This window comes from Carettochelys insculpta, chromosome 1 (assembly GCF_033958435.1).
Source record: "Carettochelys insculpta isolate YL-2023 chromosome 1, ASM3395843v1, whole genome shotgun sequence".
In the NCBI taxonomy this organism is placed as follows: domain Eukaryota; kingdom Metazoa; phylum Chordata; order Testudines; family Carettochelyidae; genus Carettochelys; species Carettochelys insculpta.
The window spans coordinates 9,357,673-9,381,293 of NC_134137.1; the positions used below are offsets into that span (position 1 = coordinate 9,357,673).

Sequence of the window (23,621 nt, forward strand, 5' to 3'; positions counted from 1 at the left end):
CTGCCACTACCCCTCAGGGAGGCCCACACCCTCAGTTTGAAAGATACAAACGAGGTCAGGAGTGAGCAAACTTTTTACACTGGGCACCGTATTTTGTCCCTGAAATTAAGAGGGTCCCCCCAACCTGTCTAATGTGATCCAAACTGAGGGAAATTTTGGTTATGTTCATACGAAAGCAAAACAAAACAAAACAAAAACGTCTTTCAGCCTGTATAAGAAAGTAAGTATGCAGTATGTCAAAACTTTATTCATCGGTATATAAATGTGAATACACACAAATAAAAACAGTAATATATTTCAACATTTTTAATGACATGGATGAACCTGACACTCAGCAAGTGACTGTGCTTATGACATTTCATAGCCCCCTAAAGGGTACTACCAACCCCCCACTTTGTGCACCCCAGGACTAGGTTATGGCTTATTCTAGCCTGGAATTCTACGAATCTATGAATCATTGTCTTGAGTGACTTGTTACCTTGGATTCACCTTGAACATGTTACTCCTCTGAATGCTGGGAGGACCTCAGAAGGGATAGATGTTGAACATGAAGATTGTTTACAGAAGTGGCAGAATCTCCATCCCTAGAGTTTTTCAAGTCCCTGCTTGACATAGACCTGGCTGGGATGATTTAGTTGGGCATGATCCTGCTTTAGGCCAGGGGGCCAGAATCTATGACCTCTGGAGTAAAGCACTTAGGAATGATTAGAAAAAAAGATTTTGAGTTTCCCAACCAACGGGTTTTCAAAAGGGGATGCAAAAGCATTGGATCTGAGCAGGCTTGGACCTGGATTTAGACCTCCTGGCAAAGAAGATCCTCAGATCAATAATTTTGTCTCAAAGGTCCAAGAGCCACCTGGGGCACCAAGACGCAGGCTCCTGCTAGACTGGGTGAAAGGTGCAGACCCTCCATGACCTGTGGAGCGAGAAGGATCTACTCCAAGACCCCAAGGTGTAGTGCCGTGATGTGCAGACCTTTGCTGGATGGCCATCACCATGGCGGAATGAGTCCACCCCCACTGCAGCATGGAGGAAGTCCAGGTGAAGGAGGTCCGGCAGTGCTACATCCATTCCCAGGATGCTGGCTGACACTCTGGGGAAGGACCCACCACCTGCATCTGGATTTAAACCTCCTGGCAAAGAAGACATATTTGTTTAAGTAGACACGGGTGCTACACTGAAACTGTAATGAACCATTGAAACTTTTATGGCTTGGGGTGGCTAAAAGATCTCCAGCTACAGGCAGCCCCGAAAATCATGACCATGGAGGGAGAATTCCCCAGGGCAGCTAAAATATACCCTACTGTGGACAGCCCTGAAAATGGTGACTGCCAAAGGAGACTTCCCCAGGTGGCTAAAAAATCTCTGACTATAGCCAGCCCTTTGGCCTTTGGATAAAGCCCATTTGAGGACTTCCTCTGAGAGGACAACCACTCTAATGACAAAATGTTTTCTTCTGTTGTCCAAAATTGTGACCACCCAGGGAGACTTCCCCTGGCTGGCTACAGGACCCTCACTGAATGCAAGATGACACCACTTCTGCAATACGTACTTTCATTACTTTGCTGTCAAGTCACATGATGCGTCTGGGCATAAGAAATTTCCAGACTCTGTGGCACCTCTGGGGGGAGGGAGAGGAGAGGAGGTGGGGGTCGGGACAAAATGTAAGCAGCTGAAAAGAGGTTTCCTATCCAAGCAAGACCCCCCACCCACAGACTAGCTGCTTTGTGGTGAGGGAAAGTTCCAGAATGCATGGCACCTCTTGGGGAGGGAAAAGAGGGGAGATGTGGTGCAGGACAACATCTATAAAGCTGAAAAGTAGTTTGTTGTCCTATCATACAAGCATGACCCCTACCCACAGCCTACCTGACGCATGGTTCGGGGCGGGTGGCTGCTGCTGCTACGAAGTGCAGAAAAAAAGGTAATTAGCAGAGACAGGCACAGAACTAAAGACCCCTCAGCTGTGCTACAAACAAAGAAAAAGAAAGAAAAAAATTCAGCCCTTCAAGATCCTACAGCCACAGACTTCCTGGTGCCAAATTGAAGTTGTATTCATGTTGCCTAACTCCTCCATTCCTGAGAGCAGTGGAGATGGAGCAGGCCAAAGTGAAGAACTGTGGGCATTGTGGGGCACATATGGACCATCACTGCAGGCTAATGAATTCTGTGTAAAGACATGGCACTTCCTCAGCACACTTCATGGGAATTTGAAATTTGAACTGAATGCTACACCCATCAGGTTACTACAATATTATGATATCAATATTGTGTCGATTTTAGTGCACCACCATAAATCACACTAATTGAATTTACAGTGAAGACAGGAGCTTGGTAAAACTGGACTAAATGACTTAAAATTGATACTATCTCATAGTGTAGACATAGCCTTAGTTAAAGCCGAATAGTAGAGGGACAGCCTTGAGTGAAGAGATGAAGAAAGGGAGGAGCTTCTGAGGAAAGTATCCAAGATGGAATATATGGTTGTGGCCATCACAAGTGTTTTTTGTCTTCTGTGTCACCAATTCTGGAGCTCGGTGATGAACTGACCCTTCACTTGATGAATGCCCTGGTTACCCTCTCACGAAGGTGTTTGCTTTTCACACTGTAAACAATTGGGTTCATCAAGGGTGGAACCAGTAGGTAGACATAGCCCAAGAGAATCCGAAGCAAGGGAGAAGAGCTGTTCCCAAATCTGTGTATAACAGCCAGGCCAATATCTGGTATGTAGAAGAGCAGGACGGCGCAGAGGTGGGAGACGCAGGTGTTCAGAGCCCTGAGGCTCTCAATGCGGGATGCAATGCTCAGCACTGTTTTGAGTATCATCACATAAGACAGGAAGATGAGCAACGAGTCCACCCCCAATGTGAAGATTGTAGTAAACATGCCATAGATGATGTTGACTGTGATGTCTGAACAAGCCAGCTTCATGACATCCTGGTGCAGGCAGTAGGAATGGGAGAGGACATTGGCTCGACAGTATGGGAACCGTTTCAAGAGAAAAGGGAATGGGAGTGCTACAGCCACCCCTCTTAGCATAAATATCAGTCCCAATTTCGCTACTCTTGGCAGGGTTAAGATGGAAGTATATCTCAGCGGGTCACGGATTGCAACAAAGCGGTCAAAGGCCATCAGCAAGAGCACAGCGGATTCAATTTTTGCAAGAAAGTGGATGAAGAAGAGCTGGGTAAAACAGGCATCAAGGCTAATCTCCCTAGAGTTAAACAAGAATATTCCCAGTATTGTCGGCATGGTTGATATTAATAAGCCAAGGTCTGTGATGGCCAACATGGAAAGGAAAATGTACATGGGCTCATGGAGGCTTGGATCTGTTTTTATTAAGAATATAATGACAGCATTTCCTACTATCGAAATAACATATATTAAGCAGAATGGGACAGAGATCCAGAGATGGACATCTTCCTGCCCAGGTATCCCAGTGAGGAGGAGCACTGAAAAATGGGGTTTGGTGTCATTGACAGCTGACATAATGCAACACGCAGTTCCAAGGAATTTTGAATGTTCTTTCCTAAAAAGAAAGGAAACAAAAGATGAAATGATATTTAACAAGAAGTCTGTCCACTCTGAATAGAAGTTGAGAGACTCCCAGGATGTTATTGAAGATCACCATTATTTTAGTTTTGTATTTAGACCACCATAAGAACATAAGAACATAAGAATGACCATACTGGGTCAGACCAAAGGTCCATCTAGCTCAGTATCCTGTCTGCCAACAGTAGCCAATGCCAGCTGTCCCAGAGGAGGTGAACCGAAGACAATGATCAAGCCTTTTGTCTCCTGCCATCCATCTCCCACCTTCAACAAAAGGCTAGGCACCATACCTTACTGCTTACTAATAGCCATATATGGACCTAACCTCCAAATATTTGTCAAGCTCTTTTTTAAATTCTGTTAGAGTCCTGGCCTTCACAGCGTCCTCTGGTAAGGAGTTCCACAGGTTGACCATGCGCTGTGTGAAGAAAAACTTTCTTTTATTGGTTTTGAAACTGTTATCCATTAATCTCATTTGGTGTCCTCTAGTCTTATATTATGGGAACAAGTAAATATTTTTTCTGTATTCACTTTCTCCACACCATTCATGATTTTATATACCTCTACCATATCGCCCCTCAGTCTCCTCTCTTCTAGACGGAAAAGTCCCAGTATCTCTAGCCTCTCCTCATATAGGACCCGTTCCAAACCCTTAATCATTTTAATTGCCCTTTTCTGAACCTTTTCTAATGCCAATGTATTTTTTTTCAGGTGAGGAGACCACATCTGCACGCAGTACTCAAGATGTGTGCGTACCATAGTTTTATATAGGGGAAGTAAGATATTCTTCGTCTTATTTTCTATCCCTTTTTAATTGTTCCTAACATCCTGTTTGCTTTACTGACTGCTGCTGCACACGGCGTGGATGTTTTCAGAGAACTATTCACTATAGTTCCAAGATCCCTTTCTTGATCTGTTTTAGCTAAATTTGCCCCCCTCATATTGTATGTATAATTGGGGTTATTTTTCCCAATGTGCGTTACCTTACATTTACCCACATTAAATTTCATTTGCCATTTTGCTGCCCATCACTCAGTTTGCTGAGATCTTTTTGAAGTTCTTCACAGTCTGCTTTGGTTTTGATTACCCTGAACAGTCTGGTGTTATCTGCAAACTTTGCCACCTCACTGCTTACCCCTTTCTCTAGATCATTGACGAATAAGTTGAACAAGATTGGTCCCAGAATTGACCCTTGGGGAACGCCACTAGTTACCCCCTTCCATTGTGAAAATTTACCATGTATTCCTACCCTTTGTGTCCTGTCTTTTAACCAATTCCCAATCCATGAAAGCATCTTCCCTCCTATCTCATGACACCTAATTTACATAAGAGCCTTTGGTGAGGGACCATGTCACAGTCTTTCTGGAAATCTAAGTATACTATGTCTACTGAATCCCCGCTGTCCACATCCTTGTTAACCCCTTCAAAGAACTCTAATAGATTAGTAAGACACGATTTCCCTTTACAGAAACCATGTTGACTTTTGCTCAACAAATCATGTTCCTTTATGTGTCTGACAATTTTATTCTTTACTATTGTTTCTACTAATTTGCCCGGTACTGACATTAGACTTACCGGTCTATAAATGCTAGGGTCTCCTTTAGAGCCCTTTTTAAATAATGGTGTTAAATTAGCTGTCTTCCAATCATTGGGTACCAAAGCTGATTTAAAGGATAGGTTACAAACCACCGTTAATAGTTCCACAATTTCACATTTGAGTTCTTTCAGAACCCTTGGGTGAATACCATCCGGTCCCGGAGACTTGTGACTGTTTAGCTTACCAAAACCTCCTCTAATGATACTTCAATCTCGGACAGTTCCTCAGATTTGTCACCTATAAAGGACGGCTCAGATTTGGGAATCTCTGTAACATCCTCAGCCGTGAAGACTGAAGCAAAGAAATCATTTCGTTTTTCTGCAATGGCATTATCTTCCTTGATTGCTCCTTCTATGTCTCTATCGTCCAGGGGCCCCACTGATTTTTTCGCAGACTTCCTGCTTCTAATGTACTTAAAAAACATTTTACTATTGTTTTTTGATTTTATGGCTAACTGTTCCTCAAAATCTTTTTTGGCTTTTCTTATTACATTTTGACATTTAATTTGGCAGTGTTTATGTCCCTTTCTATTTTGATCACTAGGATTTGACTTCCACTTTTTAAAAGATCCGTTTTTATATCTCACTGGCCACGTCTACAAGTGCACGCTACTTCGAAGTAGAGGTGTCAACTTCAAAATCGCGCCCGTCATGGCTACACGTGTTGGAATTGACGTTAGGCGGCAAGACGTCGAAGTCGCTAACCCCATGAGGGGATGGGAATAGTGCCCTACTTCGAAGTTGAACGTTGAAGTAGGGCACTTGTAGACGATCCGCGTCCAGCAACATTGAAATAGTGGGGTCCGCCATGGTGGCCATCAGCTGAGGGGTTGAGAGACGCTCTCGCTCCAGCCCCTGCGGGGCTCTATGGTCACCTTGTGCAGCAGCCCTTAGCCCAGGGCTTCAGGCTGCTGCTGTGGCAACTGGGGATCCATGCTGCATGCACAGGGTCTGCAACCAGTTGTCGGCTCTGTGGATCTTGTGTTGTTTAGTGCAACTGTGTCTGGGAGGGGCCCTTTAAGGGAGCGGCTTGCTGTTGAGTCCACCCTGTGACCCTGTCTGCAGCTGTTCCTGGCACCCTTATTTCGATGTGTGCTACTTGGCGTGTAGATGTTCCCTCGCAGCGCCGATTTCGTTGTGGTGCTGCCCAACGTAGAAGTTGAAAGTCGACGTTGCCAGCCCTGGAGGACGTGTAGACGTTATTCATCGAAATAGACTATTTCGATGTAGCGTGCACGTGTAGACGTAGCCACTGCCTCTTCTACATGGTTGTTAAGCCATGGTGGCTCTTTTTAGGTCTCTTAGGCTACGTCTACACGTGAAGCCTACATCGAAGTAGCCTATTTCGATGTGGCGACATCGAAATAGGCTATTTCGATGAGTAACGTCTACACGTCCTCCAGGGCTGGCAACGTCGATGTTCAACATCGACGTTGCGCAGCACCACATCGAAATAGGCGCAGCGAGGGAATGTCTACACTCCACAGTAGCACACATCGAAATAAGGGTGCCAGGCACAGCTGCAGACAGGGTCACAGAGCGGACTCAACAGCCAGCTGCTCCCTTAAAGGGCCCCTTCCAGACACACTTGCACTAAACAGCACAAGATCCACAGAGCCGACAACGAGTTGCAGACCCTGTGCATGCAGCATGAATCCCCCGCTGCAGCAGCAGCAGCAGCAGCCAGAAGCCCTGGGCTAAGGGCTGCTGCACACGGTGACCATAGAGCCCCGCACAGGCTGGAGAGGTAGCGTCTCTCAACCCCCCAGCTGATGGCTGCCATGGAGGACCCCACAATTTCGACGTTGCGGGACGCGGATCGTCTACATGGTCCCTACTTCGACGTTGAACGTCGAAGTAGGGCGCTATTCCGATCCCCTCATTAAGTTAGCGACTTCGACGTCTCGCTGCCTAACGTCGAAGTTAACTTCGAAAGAGCACCCGACGCGTGTAGCCGCGACTGGCGCTATTTCGAATTTAGTGCCACTACTTCGAAGTAGCGTGCACGTGTAGACTCAGCCTTACTGTGTTTTTTAATTTGGGGTATACATTTAAGTTGGGCCTCTAATATCATATCTTTGAAAAGTTTCCATGCAGGTTTCAGGGATTTTACTCTAGTTACTCTACCTTTTAATTTCTGCTTAACTAACCTCCTTATTTTTGTGTAATTCCCCTTTTGAAATTAAATACCAGTGAGAAAGTAGGCATTTCCAGAGAGGATCTGACCTATACACCATCTATCTAGTTTTCAATGGCCAGTACAAGATGATACTGAAGAAGGTAGAAGAAGCCCTGCAACTGGCAGCTATGAGATAATCTTTTCCCAGGGAAAGTTTCCACCTATAACTATGGAGACATATTGGCTACATCTACACTAAGAGAAATATTCAACATAGCCATGCAAATGGCCATTTTGAAGATTACTAATGAGGCACTGAAATGCATATTCAGTGCCTCATTAGGATGTCACCGGCCGCAGCGCTTCAAAATTGCCATGTTTCTCTCCCACACTGCTTATCCACACAGATGTCCTTTTCAAAAGGACCCTGCCAACTTCCAAATCCCCTTATTCCTATCATCTCATAGGAGTAAGGGGATTTTGAAGTTGGTGGGGTCCTTTAGAAAAGAGCCCCTGTCTGCATGAGCTTTGCAGGACCATATAGCGGCAATTTCGAAGAGAATTTCAGTGCCTCATTACTAATCTTTGAAATGACCATTTACATGGCCATTTCAAAGTCTTGTGCCAGTGTAGACACGGCCGTTCTGTGATACAAACCCGGAGATTTAGGGTCCTTCCAAGACTTTTTATAACAAATCTTCACTATTTTAATTGGATTTTCTGGTACATCCATACATTCATCCAGCCCCTCTTCGGATCCTGCAGAGCTTTTTGCTCCTTTTATATTCTGTGGCTCTGAGTTCTGCAGCCTACTTCAGTGTGATGTAGTTTTACAGTTTTCACCTTCTGAAACAGCAATGAAGGGTCCTGTGGCACCTTATAGACTAACAGAAAAGTTTTGAGCATGAGCTTTCGTGAGCACAGACTCTCTTCATCAGATGCATCTGATGAAGTGAGTCTGTACTCACGAAAGTTCATGCTCAAAACTTTTCTGTCAGTCTATAAGGTGCCACAGGACCCTTCGTTGCTGTTACAGATCCAGACTAACATGGCTACCCCTCCGATACTTGACACCTTCTGAAAGAGGTCCTTTCTGGACCCTTGCTTCTGAGTGCGGCCAATTTAAATAAAAAAAAACCAGCTATTGTACTCACTTGTCCCTCACTGAAGTGATTTATAAATGTTTCTATTACATTTTTTTTTTTTCAAATCTCAACTCCTGAGAGTTCAAATGAAGCCACTGTTTCTTTGCAGAACATGGACAAATCCTGAGGTCCAGGTTCCGAATTCAGTAACATGAACTTCAACTTTGTCTCTCCAAATGTATATGTTAATTGGATCAGAAGTTGAGTCTATATTCTCCCCCTTTGCCAATGCTCCTGGTGATGCACAATCACTCCCAAGATTCACTCCAAGAAAATCTGAAGTATTTTCATGGCTAATGTTGACTGAATCCAGATAATCTGATCCTCCTACAGCCTTCTGTCAGGACGTGCATCCGCTTCCCATGCAAGGGTCTGTCAATGTCTGGCAAGTTATAAGCTAAACAGACAGTGATTTCAGCATCGCAAATGGGTGACTATTGGAAACAATAGGTTTATACTAACATCAAGCTGAGTGTGCAGCTTGTTTAGTTTACAGACGAGAAGACTTAGAGGTGATTTAATAGCAGTCTTCAGCTTCCTGAAGGGGATCTCTAAAAAAGGAGGGTGAGAAAATGTTCTCAGTGGTGTCAGATGGTAGAACAAGGAGTAATGGTCTGAAGTTGAAGAGGGAGAGGTGTAGGTTAGATATTAGTAAAAAACTACTTCACCAGGGGGTGATGAAGCATTGGAATGCGTTTCTTAGAGAGGTGGTGGATTCTCCATCCCTTGAAGTTTTTAAGTCCCAGCTGGACAAGGTCCTGGATGGGATGAGTTAGTGGGGGTTGATCCTGCTTGAAGCAGGGGGCTGGACTAGATGACCTCCTGAGGTCCCTTCCAGCCCTATGATTCTGTGATTCTGTGTGCAAGTTACTTCAGCCATGTTCATGCGACAGGTTATGTCTGTAAATTACCTACAACCTTTATTACATTCTTCCTTTCTGTACTTCCTCTCTAGTCTTTGCTGAAACAAAAATCAACTGTTCTTTTCTGTCAGGGCTTTTGGGGAAGTCTGTACAGGTTGTGCAGAAGGACTGTGTTCATGACCATGAACATAAGTGGCACAAGCACCTTTTGGTCGAGTATCAGAGGGGTAACTGTGTTTGTCTATATCCCCCAAAACAAGGAAGAACCTTATAGCACATTAAATACTAATAGATTTATTTGGGTATAAACTGTCATGGCTAAAAAACCCACTTCATGAGACTCATCTGGCAATGTGGGTAGTGGGCCATGAAAGCTTATACTCTCCATTAATTTACCAGGAGACGGTGTCAAACAGTTCAGTGGACAAAGTGTTAATGGCAATAACCCATTTTAAATAGTATTTGGGGTACTTCTGAAACATTTTTAAGCCAAATGATTTGAAATGGTAAAATTACCACCGATCCTTGTCGTACAGATTTCAATAACACAACTAAAGAACAAGAGCCCTAGAAATGATAAGATCACGGGAGAGATGATTAAATATGGCAGAGAAAGTATGATTCAAGAAATAAACTGACTATGTAATGTAGCATGGAAAAAAGTGAAGTCACCTGAGGAATGGACAAAATCCATGCTAGAGACAATACACAAGAAAGAAAGTGCATTGGAGTGCAAGCACTATAGAACAATTGCCCTAACGAGTCATCAAGGAAAGGTGCTGATGATGATACTTATGAGGAGGCTAAGATCGCAGATAGAAGAACATCTAGTGGACAAGCAAGCAGGGATCAGGAAAGAGAGAAGTACCATACAGCAGATATTGGCACTAAGATTGATAGTGGCAAAAGCTTGACGAAAGAACAAGAACATCTACTTTTGCTTCGTTGATTTTCAGAAGGCATTTGATAGTATCCATCAGAAAGTGACTTGGGCGGTGTTGGAGTTGTGAGGAGTGGATAGCAGACTAATACGGTTGTTGGAGGATATCAGTGACAATGTGGAGTCGGTGGTGAGAAAGTGTAGAGACTTGGGAAGTTGGTTTAGAACAAGTAGAGATATGAGACAAGGAGATCCAATATGGCCAAATAACTGGATCATGTATCAAGAGAGCGCTATGGACAAAATCAAGGAAGAGGTAGAAGGGATATTGATGCATGGGATAAGAATTAACAACTTGAGGTTCGCATATGATATAGTTATTGTTGAAGAAGATGAGGAGAAGCTAGCGAAAATGGAGCAGGTGCTAAATGAGGAAAGGAAGTGGTACAGACTGATTACGAACATCGATAAAACAAAAACAATGGTATTTGGAGATTAGGAAACAGGGAGGGAGAACAGTGTAGATGGGATTGAACTCGAGAATGTAGAAAAGTTCATGTATCTGGAGAGCAGCATAATGCATGATCGAGATTGTGAAAAGGTAATAGCGACTAGAATAGCGAAAGCAAGAGCGAATTTGAAGGAATGGATAAGATCTGGAAAAGCAGAGCAATTAGCTTAGGAATGAAGCTGAGCATCTTGAAAAATTGTGTATTCAGCAGCATGTTGCACAGATGTGAGACATGGGTGATAACATAAGATTCAAAGAGAAGAATACTGGCATTCAAGGGGAGTTGTTATAGAAAGATCCTGAGAATACGATGGATACAGAAAGTACCAATGACGAATAATATAGGAAGATATAGACAAAAGAAAACCTACTGCAGAAGTTTATACAACGCAAGTTACAGCTATTTAGGCATATCTGCATGATGAATGACAAACGAAAAATCAAGACTGGTATTCAGCATAATGGACAGTTTGAATAGGAGGGTCAGGCCCCATATGGTATGGGTAGATGGTATAGTAGATTGGTGTGACATTAGTCTACAGAAACTAAACCACTCCACACTAGACAGGGGAAGAAGGAAGGAAATAGAGAAAGAGAAATCAGACACCAACAGGTACTAAGTCCAGGGTTGTTGATTATGATGATGATGATTCCATATACATGCATGTCATGAATGTTTGGCTTGATGTATATATAACACAATGTAAATTTTTGACATAATATTTGCATATCTATACTTTGGTACACACTCGTCAGTCCATTCTTCCCCTGTGAAATTCTTTCAGACATGATTTATCAGGTTAGACTGAAACCTAACATTTAGCATCTGTCATGTGGATTTCCTCAGAATCTGAAAAGGTGGAAGTGTCTTTCAGCCCTCATTCAGCTTCTTGTCAGAAAACAAGTCTAGTGTCTCCTCTGTTTCTGGGTGAATAGCTGACTGGTTCTCCTCAGGTTCTGGTCAGTCAATCTGTTACCTGTACCCAGAGTGGGAACAGGTATTAGGGCCACTATATTAAACATTGATTCCCTGACCTCTCTTTTTTTCTAGTATGTAGTAACCCCAACACCTATTATTTGGACATGCTGAAGGTTTTCAAGCCATGAATTTCAAAGTCAAATCCATCTGTAATTAGGGAAATGGCCCTTCACTTCCGACGTGCAAATAATCTATTGCTCTCTTTTTTTCCTCTGTGTCAGTGGAGAACAATTTGCAGTTGGTGGGCCACATGTGGCCCACTGGGGTTTTATGTGTGGCCCACAAGACAATTTGTTTTCCATTGTTCATGTGCAGAGTTGCCAGATTTTCTACCGGTGTTACTCAAGTGACAAGCGCATCAAGCAAAGTACATGACGTGAATTCCGCAACCCTCTGCATCCAATCAAAGTGCAGCTACAGTTTAATCATCACATCCCACATGTTCTAGGTACACAAATGCAATTAGCAGAATATCCAATGTGGGGTGTCCATACTGGTTATGACAATCTTGATGAAGGAGGGCCACTCAGGCAGCCCATTCTCTACCCTTGCTTGACCACCGCTGGTCTATGTCCTGTATTCATAAAGAACATAGCACATGGCACTCTTAGACCAGAGAAGTGAAGAGAGCCTGACAGCTCTGTAACTCTGAGGCGCATCTATAGAAGAGGAGTCCCAGTGACCTCATCTAGCCAGGAAACAGAAATGTGCCCTGTGGGACCTGTTACCACAGAGCAATTCAGCCCTAAATTCCAGCCCTCAGAATCAATCCAGAGAGCAAAAACCATTGAACGGTTACATTTGGTAGGAGCAGATAAACATTGGGTGGCTTGGAAACTAGTTACTGATACACATATTGTTCAATCCCTGGCAGGATCATGCCCACGGCACAACACTTCTAGAAACAGGAGCTCTTGAGATAGCCTGACATGGTGCATTGTGGGGGTTAACACTGGATGATGGCTTTGAAAGTCACATTTCTATGTAGCTTGCACAGCCCAGTATGCAGCATGAGTAGATGTTAGGGAGGGTGGAAAGGGGATCCCCAGCTACATTGCACTGTCTGCCCTCCAGCCCTGCCACTGAGTCCCCCCAAGAATCCAGATGACTCCTCTGTAACTGCACATAACATCTGCAAATGGAAACAGCTGGTAGCCTTTCCCCTGTGCTTTGCTTTTTTGATAGTGAAACCTGCCAACGTACCCAGTCGCTGCTAGAAGTAGATCTGCTGGCACCAGAAATCTTCACCATATAGGACAAGGAGTCATCATAAAGGAGGCACAGGCAGCAGGCAGTGTGTGTTCAGACCCGGAGGCGACTGCCTTTATGAAGCATGCTGGCACATTCCCTCGGGGGCCAGTTGGCCACCTGAGAACTTCAGCTGCTCAGCTTTGTGTGCACCAGCTTTAACCCCATCACAGCCAGTGGCTAACTGCAAGAGGCCAAATCTCAAGGGGTGGGGGTGGGGTGCTACACAACGGGACTGTAGCACCAGCCCAACTGCAGGCTTCAGGCCTGGAATCTGGGCTCATCAGCAATGTTTTTAAGGCTCCCATTAGTCACACGGCTACTACCTTAGGAGAGGCTGACAGGTAACAAGGATACTGTCATGGTTGTGTTATTGTTGGAATAATAACAATAAAGAATATAGAATGAGATTTCTTCCCAGCAGCCCCTTCTTATGCATTATTTCAAGCACAGGGTGTAGTACAGGGAAGGGATATTACAGAAGGCTCCATGCAAGGAAATTTCCATCAGATAGTTCCAGGATGGAAGGTCTCTTCCCTTTTAAGAATGAACATGGGAGACAAGATTCAGGATGTCCAATGTTAGGCACAGATCTCAGTGATCCACTTTTAGTGATGCCCAGCAGCTCATTCTCGCTGGGCCTCCTCAACTGCTCTAGGACCCTCTCCAGGTCCCTGCTAGCCCCAGTTTTCCACCTTTGTTCTCGTGCCAATGCTGTCCTTTCAGTTCAGGAACTCAGCTCCTTCCCTGGTGTTTACAGAGTAATCTTACCCTCACCCTATCTAGCATTAGGCTAAACCTGCCAAGCGCTTTCAGACTCCTTGGAAGCCAGGTTCTATGTCCCTCAGACTCTCCCCCATCTTTGCACGTCTTCTTGCCTGAATTCATCACTTTAGAAAAGCAGTGACCAGAATTTTACCGTTTGCCAGAGGAGGTCTCACCAGAGCCTTTTATGAAGATATTAACACCTCCCTATCTCACCCGACTCATTCTCATTTGCCTTATTCACAGCCATATCACGTCAGTGTCTCACAGCCATCCTGGGACAGAATAATGTAATCAGATGACAGCCTAAAATTCGAGCCCATATATCACGGGTCTGGAGTGAGGCCTGAGGCCTAGGCCACAGTAGTCAAGACTTTGCTAATATAATGGAAAGTGAAGCTGTGAGCAAGAGGCAGGACCCTGCTGGCAGAACTTGGCGTAAACATGGCTGGCACAGCATAAGCACTCAGACCTAACTGGCACTGGACACAGCCTGTAAGCATAGTTTATAGGGATGGTAACAATAACTCGTTAACAAACATCTTGGTCCCAACACACTCCCCACAGATATCAGGGACATACAGACACACGTTCAGGACAGGGTCTCAACTGGCGGCACCTGATAAGTCAAGAGTGAATTGTAATTTTGTATCTTAAGCGGGTGGGCTTGTCTGAACTAGAGGTCAATGAAGAATCCCACTGTTCACTGAGCTGGTCCATTGTAATGACACTGGATGCTGGGTCTCCAGCTACTTTTCTTTAGGACCTGCTTTTTATTGAGGCACTGCAGAAGGGCAATGAAAGGAGCTCTCACCCACCCAAAGGATACAGGAGCACCAGGCCAGTAGCTGCAGCTGCAGACTGTGTGTACGTGATGAGCGGGAGCCCAGGCTGAGATGCCAGGAGACAGAGTTGCATGGAGTTAATACCATCAGGGTGGCCGCATATGCCAACAGCACAGCAGCTGATACCTCCTTAACGGTGGTAGGAAGTGGGCTGGGGAGACAGATTGAATGGTACCAGTGACCTGAGCAAGATGAGCTTTTTATGGAAGGATTCCCAGCTGACTGGGTGATGACCGCACCCATTATCAAAAAGGCCATGTTAGAGAGGGAGGGCCTGTGTGCCCCTCCCCTGAGGCCACCATCTGACCCTGCCCTGACTCCAAGATCCCTTATACTGACTCCGGACACTAGGCTATACTGCCCTGTCCCATAGGGCTGTTATTTGAATTCATTCCCTAGGTCAGACAGCCCTGACTGCAAGCAATGTCTTGTCGACTCTGGCCACCAGGCCACCATACAGCACAGAAACAGAGAGTGAGCAAATTTTATTTCAGCTGTTGAACCACACAACTGTAAAACCCAGAGAGGTCACACAGACCTAGCTACTGGTCTATGATGACCATGCCCCATTCCCAAAGGGCACAGGGTGAGCATGACCAGTGATTGGTACAGGTATAACAAGAATCGACGGCTGTAAACTGAAGCCAGACAAATTGATTTGGGAATAAAGCACATATTTTAAAAAGTGATGGTGCTTAACCAGTTGAAAAAACTCCCACTGGAGGTGGTGGATTCTCCTGCTATCTCCAACCCAACACTGCATGCCTTCCTGGGAGACATGCTTTAGATACACATACATTGGCTGGGTCTACACTAGCACCTGCCTTTCAAAAAGGGGATGCGGATGCGACACTTTGGGATATGCTAATGAGGCTCTGTAATGAATATGCAGCATCTCATTAGCATAATGGCAGGTGAAGCACAGCTAAAGTTATATATATTTGGTGATAGGAATAAGGTGATTTCAAGCGTACAGGGTCCTTTCGAGGACCCCATGTAGAAGAGCCACGCATGATCAAAAATGGCTCTTTTGAAGGTCCGCAGACACCATTATGCTAATGAAGTGCTGCATATTCATTTCACTGCCTCAGTAGCATATCCCAAAGTGTCTCATTAGCATCCCCCTTTCAAAAGGGGGGGTGCTAGTTTAGACCTAGCCACTGTGTGTTAATCAAACACAAGTCACTGAACTAAATAAAAAAGTAACTGGGTGAAATTCTGCAGGGGTTCAGACAAAATGACATCATGGTCCAGTGAAGTTGTAAATCCTGTGACTCTATTAATCTTTTTATTGAGTGGCCTTAGATGCTGTCTTAGATGCAACTTGGACAAGTTGGTATTCTGCTTATATGCTCGCAATAAGAATATATGCTAGCCAAGAAGAATCAGAAATATCACAATGAAATCTGGATATATGGTCTGTTTACACCTAAACCAGATCTTTTCCTGTCTTGGATGAAATCTCACAATTTAGTCATGAAAGGTTTGAAAAAAGTAGATAAAGAGAAGATTATTTTCTCCTTTGCATACCAGAAAAACTAGGGGGGCAGCAAATGAAATTAATAGGTAACAGGTTTAAAGCAAACAAAAATAGGTATTTCTTCATGCAATGCACATTCAACCTGTGGAACTCCTTGCCAGAGGAAGTTGTGAAGACCAGGACTTTAACTGTTTTCAAGAAAGAACTAGATGAATTCATGAAGAGTAGGTCAATCAATGGCTATTAGTCAGGAAGGGCAGGGATTTTCTCCCAATGCCCTAGCCTCTCTTGCCAAAAGCTGGGAGAAGGCCAGCAGGGGTGTGTCATTCGGTGGTTGTCCGTTCTATTCATTCCCTCTGAGGCACCTGGAACTGGCCACTGTCACAAGACAGGATACTGTACTACATGGAACATTGGTTTCAGACAGTATGGCTATTCTTTAGTCTCTATATTCCTATTTGTCCCACTGTTTGGGCTAGGAACAACTCCCCATCCCGGCTAAATGCATGTCACCAAGTTGGTCCAACTGAACACCTCAGTTTCTTCCATTTCCAATGCTTGTGAACCAGAGCTCCATAGTCACATGCACCGTCCTTAAAAGAAAGACAATTATTAGAAAACACAGACAGCTCTCAAACACCTACACTCAGCTTGGGACCTGAAGCACCCCTTCAGGCACCCTCTCCTTCCGCCTAAGGTTGTTGCAATGACTGGCTCTCAACCTGCAACACTAAAGACAAGAGCCACTGTGGGGTTCATTTTAATTCAGTCTTCTCCTGAACACAGGCTCTCTTACTTCCTGACCCCATCCCACTGCTTTACTTAGGAACCCCCCCACAAGCTGCATGCTAGGGTCAGAGTTGGTTCAGGTTTACAATACCATCTGCTCTGGCTTTTCCCCCAAGACCCCACCCCAACTCATCTCTTTCCACTAGACCCTGGCCCTGCCTGTTCACTTCCCCTGAGGCTTCACTCCCTGCCCAGGCCAGCGTCAGCTGTGCTAAGAGCTGCCCTGGGACACCAGTTTGCTCTGAGGAGCCCTGGACTTACCTGGGGGATGAGGACACAGGGTAGGGGCTAGTCTTGGGGCCCCCCGTCCACTGCTCAGAGCATGTGGAGGATATGGCACTCCTCACAGTGGCTTTTCTTCCCTGGGAACAACAAGAAGGCCTGTGGCACCTTGTAGACTAACAGATATTTTATCAGTCCATAAGGTGCCACAGGACTTCTTATTGTTCTCAAAGATATAGACTAACACAGCTACCTCTGTGAAACTTTTTTTCCCTGGGTAGCTCATATAAAAACATGGTTCTGTCCTCTGTCCTGGAAAGTGTATTCAGGCTCAGCTAATAAGGAGGAAAAGGGGGTTCAGTTTTAGGGTAGGAGCTAGGACAGAGGGTGGGCACTGGGGGGAAGAGGAGAAGCGGAAGGTGGAACCTCAAGGGAAACAAGAGGTGCAGGAGTCGCAGAAGCATTAGAGGCCCTGTATCTGTCCCTCTTTTATCTTTAAAAATGTTCTCATCCTACACGACAGGACCTGGGCTGGGTGAGGACCTAGACGTGCCTCCATGGGGAGCTCAGAACAATTTCCACCCATTTTCATGGCTGGGTCAGCCCAAAAGGAGGTGCAGAGGATAGAATTTGGACATAAACCTCTTGCCAGGTCTATTGTGTGTCAGGAACTTGCTCCCAGGGAGTTCTTCTCTGCTTCAGTGGGGAGCGGGCTTCATAAGTGTGCTGTGTGCAGAGCCGTCGATAAGTGAGGGACTCCCTGAATGGCTTCTCCTGGGCTCTTGTGTTAATCAGGTCTTTGACTTGACAGTTGCAAGCACCTGGCTGAGGTCGTAGGGGAACAGTGGGTGTCTGTGCCCCTTGAATGGACCATGCCTGCAGCACCCTGAGTACTCAGGAAGAGTACATCTGATGAAGTGGGACTTTGCCCACTAAAACTTATGCTCCAAAATATCTGTTGATCTATAAGGTGCCACAGGACTTCCCATTGTTTTTTTCAAGTATCAGAGGGGTAGCTGTGTTAGTCTGTGTCTCCAAAAAGAACAAGAAGTCCTTGGGTACCTTATAGACCAACAAATATTTTGGAGCATAAACTTTCATGGGCAAAGACTCGCTTTGTTAGATACGTGCAGGTGCCACAGGACTTCTTGTTTTTTTCAGGAGGAGTTATGTCAACTATTGCCAAACACCTTTGAAGCTTTTCTCATTACACTTGGGGACAGGACAGTAACAGGCCAAGTGTCAGGGAAAACAGCGTCCCCATCCCTTGTCTTTACTGACTATACAGACAGGTATTCTGAGGTGGGAGCAACCATCAATAGGGCTCCTTCTGGGCCAACATACCACAGGTCCTCTGGCTTCCCACGAACACCATCACTTTATAAATGCTCCTGCTTTCTTGGTCTCCTCATTCTGCACAGTCCTCCCTCACCAGTTGGCGGATACCTATATAACTGTACCTATCTCATACAAGGGGAAGGGACCTTCAGAGGTCATCAAGTCCAGTCCCCTCCCACCAAAATTTATCACCAACCCTGACAGATTTTTTTTAAATCTATTTACCCCAGACCGCCTCAAGGATTGAACTCACACTGCTGGGTTTAGCAGGCCAATGCTCAAACCAGCACATATGTCACACCTCTGCTATTGCTCTAGAGTATACATCAGAACAAAATGGAGATCTCTCTACAAAATGGAGATCAGTAGCTCTTAGAATCTGAGATGCAGGGCTTTTTTTCTGCAGGAGGTCCTGGGACTGAGGCTGCTGGCAGGAATTGAGTTCCAGCACCCTTTTTATTTAAAACAGATAGATAAATAAATAAATAAATAAATAAAAAAGCACAGCTGAGATGTCAGAGCAAAGACTAGACAAGGCAGTTGGGGAAGGTATTCTTCAACTCCCTTGTCAAGTGTGATAAGAAAACTGACTCTTCACTTGACAAACATGTTGATTATCCTCGCACGAAGATGTTTGCTTTTCACGCTGTACACAATTGGGTTCATCAGGGGTGGGACCAGCAAGGACATATAGCCAAGAAGATTCTGAAGCAAGTGAGATGAGTTGTTCCCAAATCTGTGTATCATAGATAAACCAATCTGGGGTGTATAAAACAGCAGGACAGCACATAGGTGGGAGACACAGGTGTTCAGAGCCCTGAAGACTTGACTGGGGGAAGCAATGCTCAGCACTGTTTTGAGGATCATCACATAAGAGAGAAGGATAAACAGCAGGTCCAATCCCATCGTTAGAAGTTTAGCAAATAACCCATAGATGATGTTGACTGTTATGTCTGAACAAGCCAATTTCATGATATCCTGGTGCAGGCAGTAGGAATGTGAGAGGACATTGGCTCGACAATATGGGAACCGTTTCAGGAGAAAGGGGAGTGGTATGATTACAGCCATCCTACTTAATACACACACCAGTCCCATCTTGGGTATTCCCGGCAGAGATAATATGGAAGCATATCTCAGTGGAGCACGGATTGCGATGAAACGGTCAAAGGCCATCAACAAGAGCATGGATGATTCAATGCACTCAGAAGCATGGATGAAGAACAGCTGGGCAAAACAGGCTTTGAGGGTGATTTCTCTAGAGTTAAATAAGAATAAGCCAAGTGTAGTTGGTAAGGTGGCTATTGATAAGCCAAGGTCTGTGATAGCCAACATGGAAAGGAAAATGTACATGGGCTCATGGAGGCTTGAATCTGTTTTTATAATGAACAGAATGATGGCATTTCCTAGTATAGAAATAACATATATGAAACAGAAGGGGATAGAGATCCAGTGATGGCCGTCTTCCAGCCCAGGTATTCCAGTGAGAAGGAACACAGTATGTGTAAATTTCGAGTCATTAACAGCTGACATAATGTACTGGGCAGGTCTCAGGAGTTTTGAATGATTCTTCCTGAAATGAAACAAGAGAAGATTTGATGATATTTGTGAGGTATCTTTCTTCTCACACTCAATATCTGAAGATACCAAAGTGCTTGAAGAGGAGTAGTAAAAATGTAATCTTGGCTTTTCAGAAATGACACAAAGGTTTGAATTGCTAAAGTTGGTCGGACATGTTGATCACCTAGTCCAGTGCCCCACTGTCAGGTTCCCATGCTTCAGAGGAAGGTGGAACAAACCCTGCAATAGACAGCCATGAGAGAACCTCACCCAAACCAAAGTTTCTCCCTGACACCCACTAATTAGATGTGTTTTCCAGGTAAGTCAAGGAGCTTTATACCCCTTCCAAATATTTTTAAAGACAATCCCCCCCAATTGTAATTGGATTTTCTGGTTAGCCATGTAAACACCCTTTCCTTCTTTAAATCCTACTAGGTTCTTATTCCAGTCACTATTTTGTGTGTTTGAGTTTCACAGCCTACTTGAACACTGTAAAATTTTACAATCGTAACTTTCTCACAGACACCCCTTATAACCATCCACTTCTGAGTGTGGCCCATTGTATCACAATGTGTATACAAACACATCCAATGTGCATGGTGAAAGAGGTTATTGTAGTTATCTGCTCTGTTTGGAAGGTATTTACAAGCATTTTTTGTATCTATCTATCTAGATAGCTGTAACGCTGACATACCCAGGTTGCTAACCCCAGGGGTAGAACGTGTGAGCATAGGGTCTAAAGCCCTTCACTCTACCTCGTGAGCTAAAGGCCAGCTGGCTCTCAGCTGTGAGCTGTACAGCAGAGACTTCACTCACCCCAGATGAGGTCTCAGTGCCTCTGGGTATTACATATCTACCTACCATATGTAATTTTTCCACTCTCTAGAAGGCAAATTATGCCATTGCATTTTTGTAATATATGTGGTAAATTCTTAGACCACATTCTGAACTGAATAAGCAACATCCACAGTCTTGCTCCAGCTCTCCAGATACAAATTCAACCAGATCTGGGCTCCATGAACTTTCCCTTACTAAATGCTTACAGTGATACGCTCTGAACCTCAAGAATCCACCCCGCCAAGAGAAACAGCTTCTGGTGAGTTACCAGGAGACAGTATCACATAACCATTGACTGAACAAAGAGGTGATACTGCAAACCCATTGCAAACGGTGAGTGGGGTAGTTCTCAAATACTTTCTAAAGAAAAAGCCAGTGAGCAATAACATTACCACTGCTCTTTCCTGAAAAGATAGCAGCAGCTCTGCTGCTGGGTTTTGATTTATGAATATATGATGAAGATTTGATTTGTAGCACTTTTTATTACAATGAATAGTTTTGGCTAGAGTTGTTGTCTAATCGCAGTTAAATTGCACAATTAGCTCAAAATTAATTGTGATTAAAATTAATTATGATTAATTATATTGCTAAACAAAATACCAGCTGAAGTGTATTAAGCATTTGTGGATGTTTGTCAACATTTTCAATAGTTGTTGCCCTCCACTGGATTCTCGCCATCTGTCCATAAAAAGAAGGCAAAGTCTTAGCTATCCATCAGATGGGGACCCGGGTTAATTTGTTTCAGCAAAAACAACCAGGAGTCTGGTGTCACTTTCAAGGCTAACAAATTAATCAGAGCATAAACTTTTGTGAGATACAGCTCACTTCTTCTGGTGTCTGAAGACAGAAGAAAAGGAAAAACAAAGGGTTAGGGAGAAGGTAGTGTGACAGTGCGAATTAAACCAGAGTGCAAATTTGGAGAGGAAATTACCCATTGTAATGAGACAGCCCTTCCACTTTCATATTTAAACCCCTTCTGATGGTATCAGACTTGCTTATGAATTCCTGCCTAGCAGTTTCTCATTGCAGTCTGTTCCCTCTTCTCCAGCCCAACAGATTGACTGGGAGAGCCCAGCTGGGTCCCCTGTCACAGCACAGAACTTCTGCAAATAGAAAGAGCTGGCAGTCTTTTCTCTGCACTTCCTATTTTATAGTGAAACCTGCCAACGTACCCAGTTCCTGCGAGAAGGGGAGCTGCTGACACCAGATGTCTTCGCTCTAATGGCCTGGGACTCATCAAAGAGGTTGCACAGGCAGCAGGCAGGGTGCATATGGAGGAAACTGCCTTTATGAGGCATGCTGACACACTCTCTTGGGAGCTACTTGGCCAACAGGGAACCTTGGCTGCTTGGCTTCGTGTGCACCACAATTAAACCCCATCACAGCCAACAACAAACTGCAGGAGACCAAGTCACCAGGGACAGGGGGTGATGCTAAACAACTGGGCTGCAGCACCAGCCCTGCTGAAGGCTCCATACCTAGAAACTGTGTTCGTCATCGCGCTTTCTATGGGTCTGATTAGTAACATGGCTACTTCAGGGGCTGCCATGTGATCTTGCTGCATTACAGGCTCAGAGGGCAGACCCAGGAAGGGAGATTCCACCAGACCTCATATGAGGAAATTTACTGTTCATTATTCCAGCTGGGGGAAAGCTTCCTATGCAGTAGGGGACATGAGCACTAGAAGACATTCCCTCAGTAGGCCGTAGAATCACCATTACCAGAGATTCTAAACAGGTTAGACAAACACCTGCCTGAGATATTCTAGATAATAATTCCTACCCTGAGCACAGAGGGCTTCTCTAAATGACATCTCACTATTTCTTCCAGTCTCACAATTCTCCCAGAAAGCCAACGAGCATGTGTCATGTTCAGGGGCCTCCAAAGATACTCACAGAGCTTAATGAGCCTCTTATGTTTGGTCCCACCCACCCACAACTTCAGGGCCTCCACAACCAGGACCCTCTCCGGCTACCTGTTAGCCTGGGCCGATCACAGGTGTGTTACCAGGACCTGTCACAGTAGCCACTGCCCATAGGACCTGCTAAAGGGATTATGTGCAGGGAGGAGGTGGCTGCACAGAGATAGGAAGGCTGGTTAGAGTAGCTGATGTGCACAGTGCTTGAACCAGAGACTGGGCAGGAGGTTTAAACCTTTCCACATCTAGAATTCTTGCCTCAGATCAGGTCTGGTATTACTGACATTTTACGTAGTTGAGAACAGCAATGTCACAGTTGCAAACGCTTATGGTAGAGAAATTCTTTTATTTATATTTATAAATATAATTTATTAATAGATTTAGGATGGTCACAAACAAACCAATGTAATAGGTACTACAAAATATACATCTCCAATTCTATATAGTCACACCATCCCTTGTAAAACTACTTGAAGGATTAGCCATCATCTTCCACTTCACTATGGCCTTCCACATCGTCACCAGTGACAATCCTGATGTCACCTCCTAAGGACGACACCTCCTTCTCCCACTGCCTCTAAGCTGGGATGCCAAGTTTATAATATGTTGCACTGATGTTGTTACGTTGGGTGCATATTTACCAAGGGTTGTCTTCCCCCCCGCCTTTTCCTTTTTTTGTGTTTCCTCACTCTATTAACAGTTGGGGTTTCATTTTCCTATAGATTATTATATAATTAATCTTCGTTTACTAGCTTCTATGTGAATTCATTACCATGACCCTCATGTGTTTAGCTGTCACATTCATTATTTTTGTCCTAACCAGGTATATTTATTCTTTCCAAGTTGTCCTTAGGAATGTCCCTCTCCTGAACTATTTTAACACATTTCACACAGACCTGTACTTCAGCTCATCGTCTTTCTAGGGGAAAGGCCCCAAATGTACTTGAGCCTTTCTACACAGTTAAAAGGTCCCAGAAATA

The 23,621-nt window shown here is 44.6% G+C and overlaps 2 protein-coding genes across 2 annotated transcripts; both read right to left on the bottom strand.

Moving 5' to 3' along the window:
- Positions 1 to 2,550: 2,550 nt before the first annotated feature.
- Positions 2,551 to 3,486, bottom strand: LOC142003291 (olfactory receptor 51G2-like). Its single transcript, XM_074980107.1, has one exon. The coding sequence runs from the start codon at positions 3,484 to 3,486 to the stop codon at positions 2,551 to 2,553; it is 936 nt and encodes a 311-aa protein (XP_074836208.1).
- A 15,437-nt stretch (positions 3,487 to 18,923) lies between these two features.
- Positions 18,924 to 19,859, bottom strand: LOC142003299 (olfactory receptor 51G2-like). The gene has a single exon (XM_074980121.1). The coding sequence runs from the start codon at positions 19,857 to 19,859 to the stop codon at positions 18,924 to 18,926; it is 936 nt and encodes a 311-aa protein (XP_074836222.1).
- Between the last annotated feature and the right edge of the window lie 3,762 nt (positions 19,860 to 23,621).

What these genes read in the sequence shown, in the direction of transcription:
- LOC142003299 (XM_074980121.1), bottom strand. Translation starts at nt 19,859, where the DNA reads ATGTCAGCTGTTAATGACTCGAAATTTACACATACTGTGTTCCTTCTC.
- LOC142003291 (XM_074980107.1), bottom strand. Translation starts at nt 3,486, where the DNA reads ATGTCAGCTGTCAATGACACCAAACCCCATTTTTCAGTGCTCCTCCTC.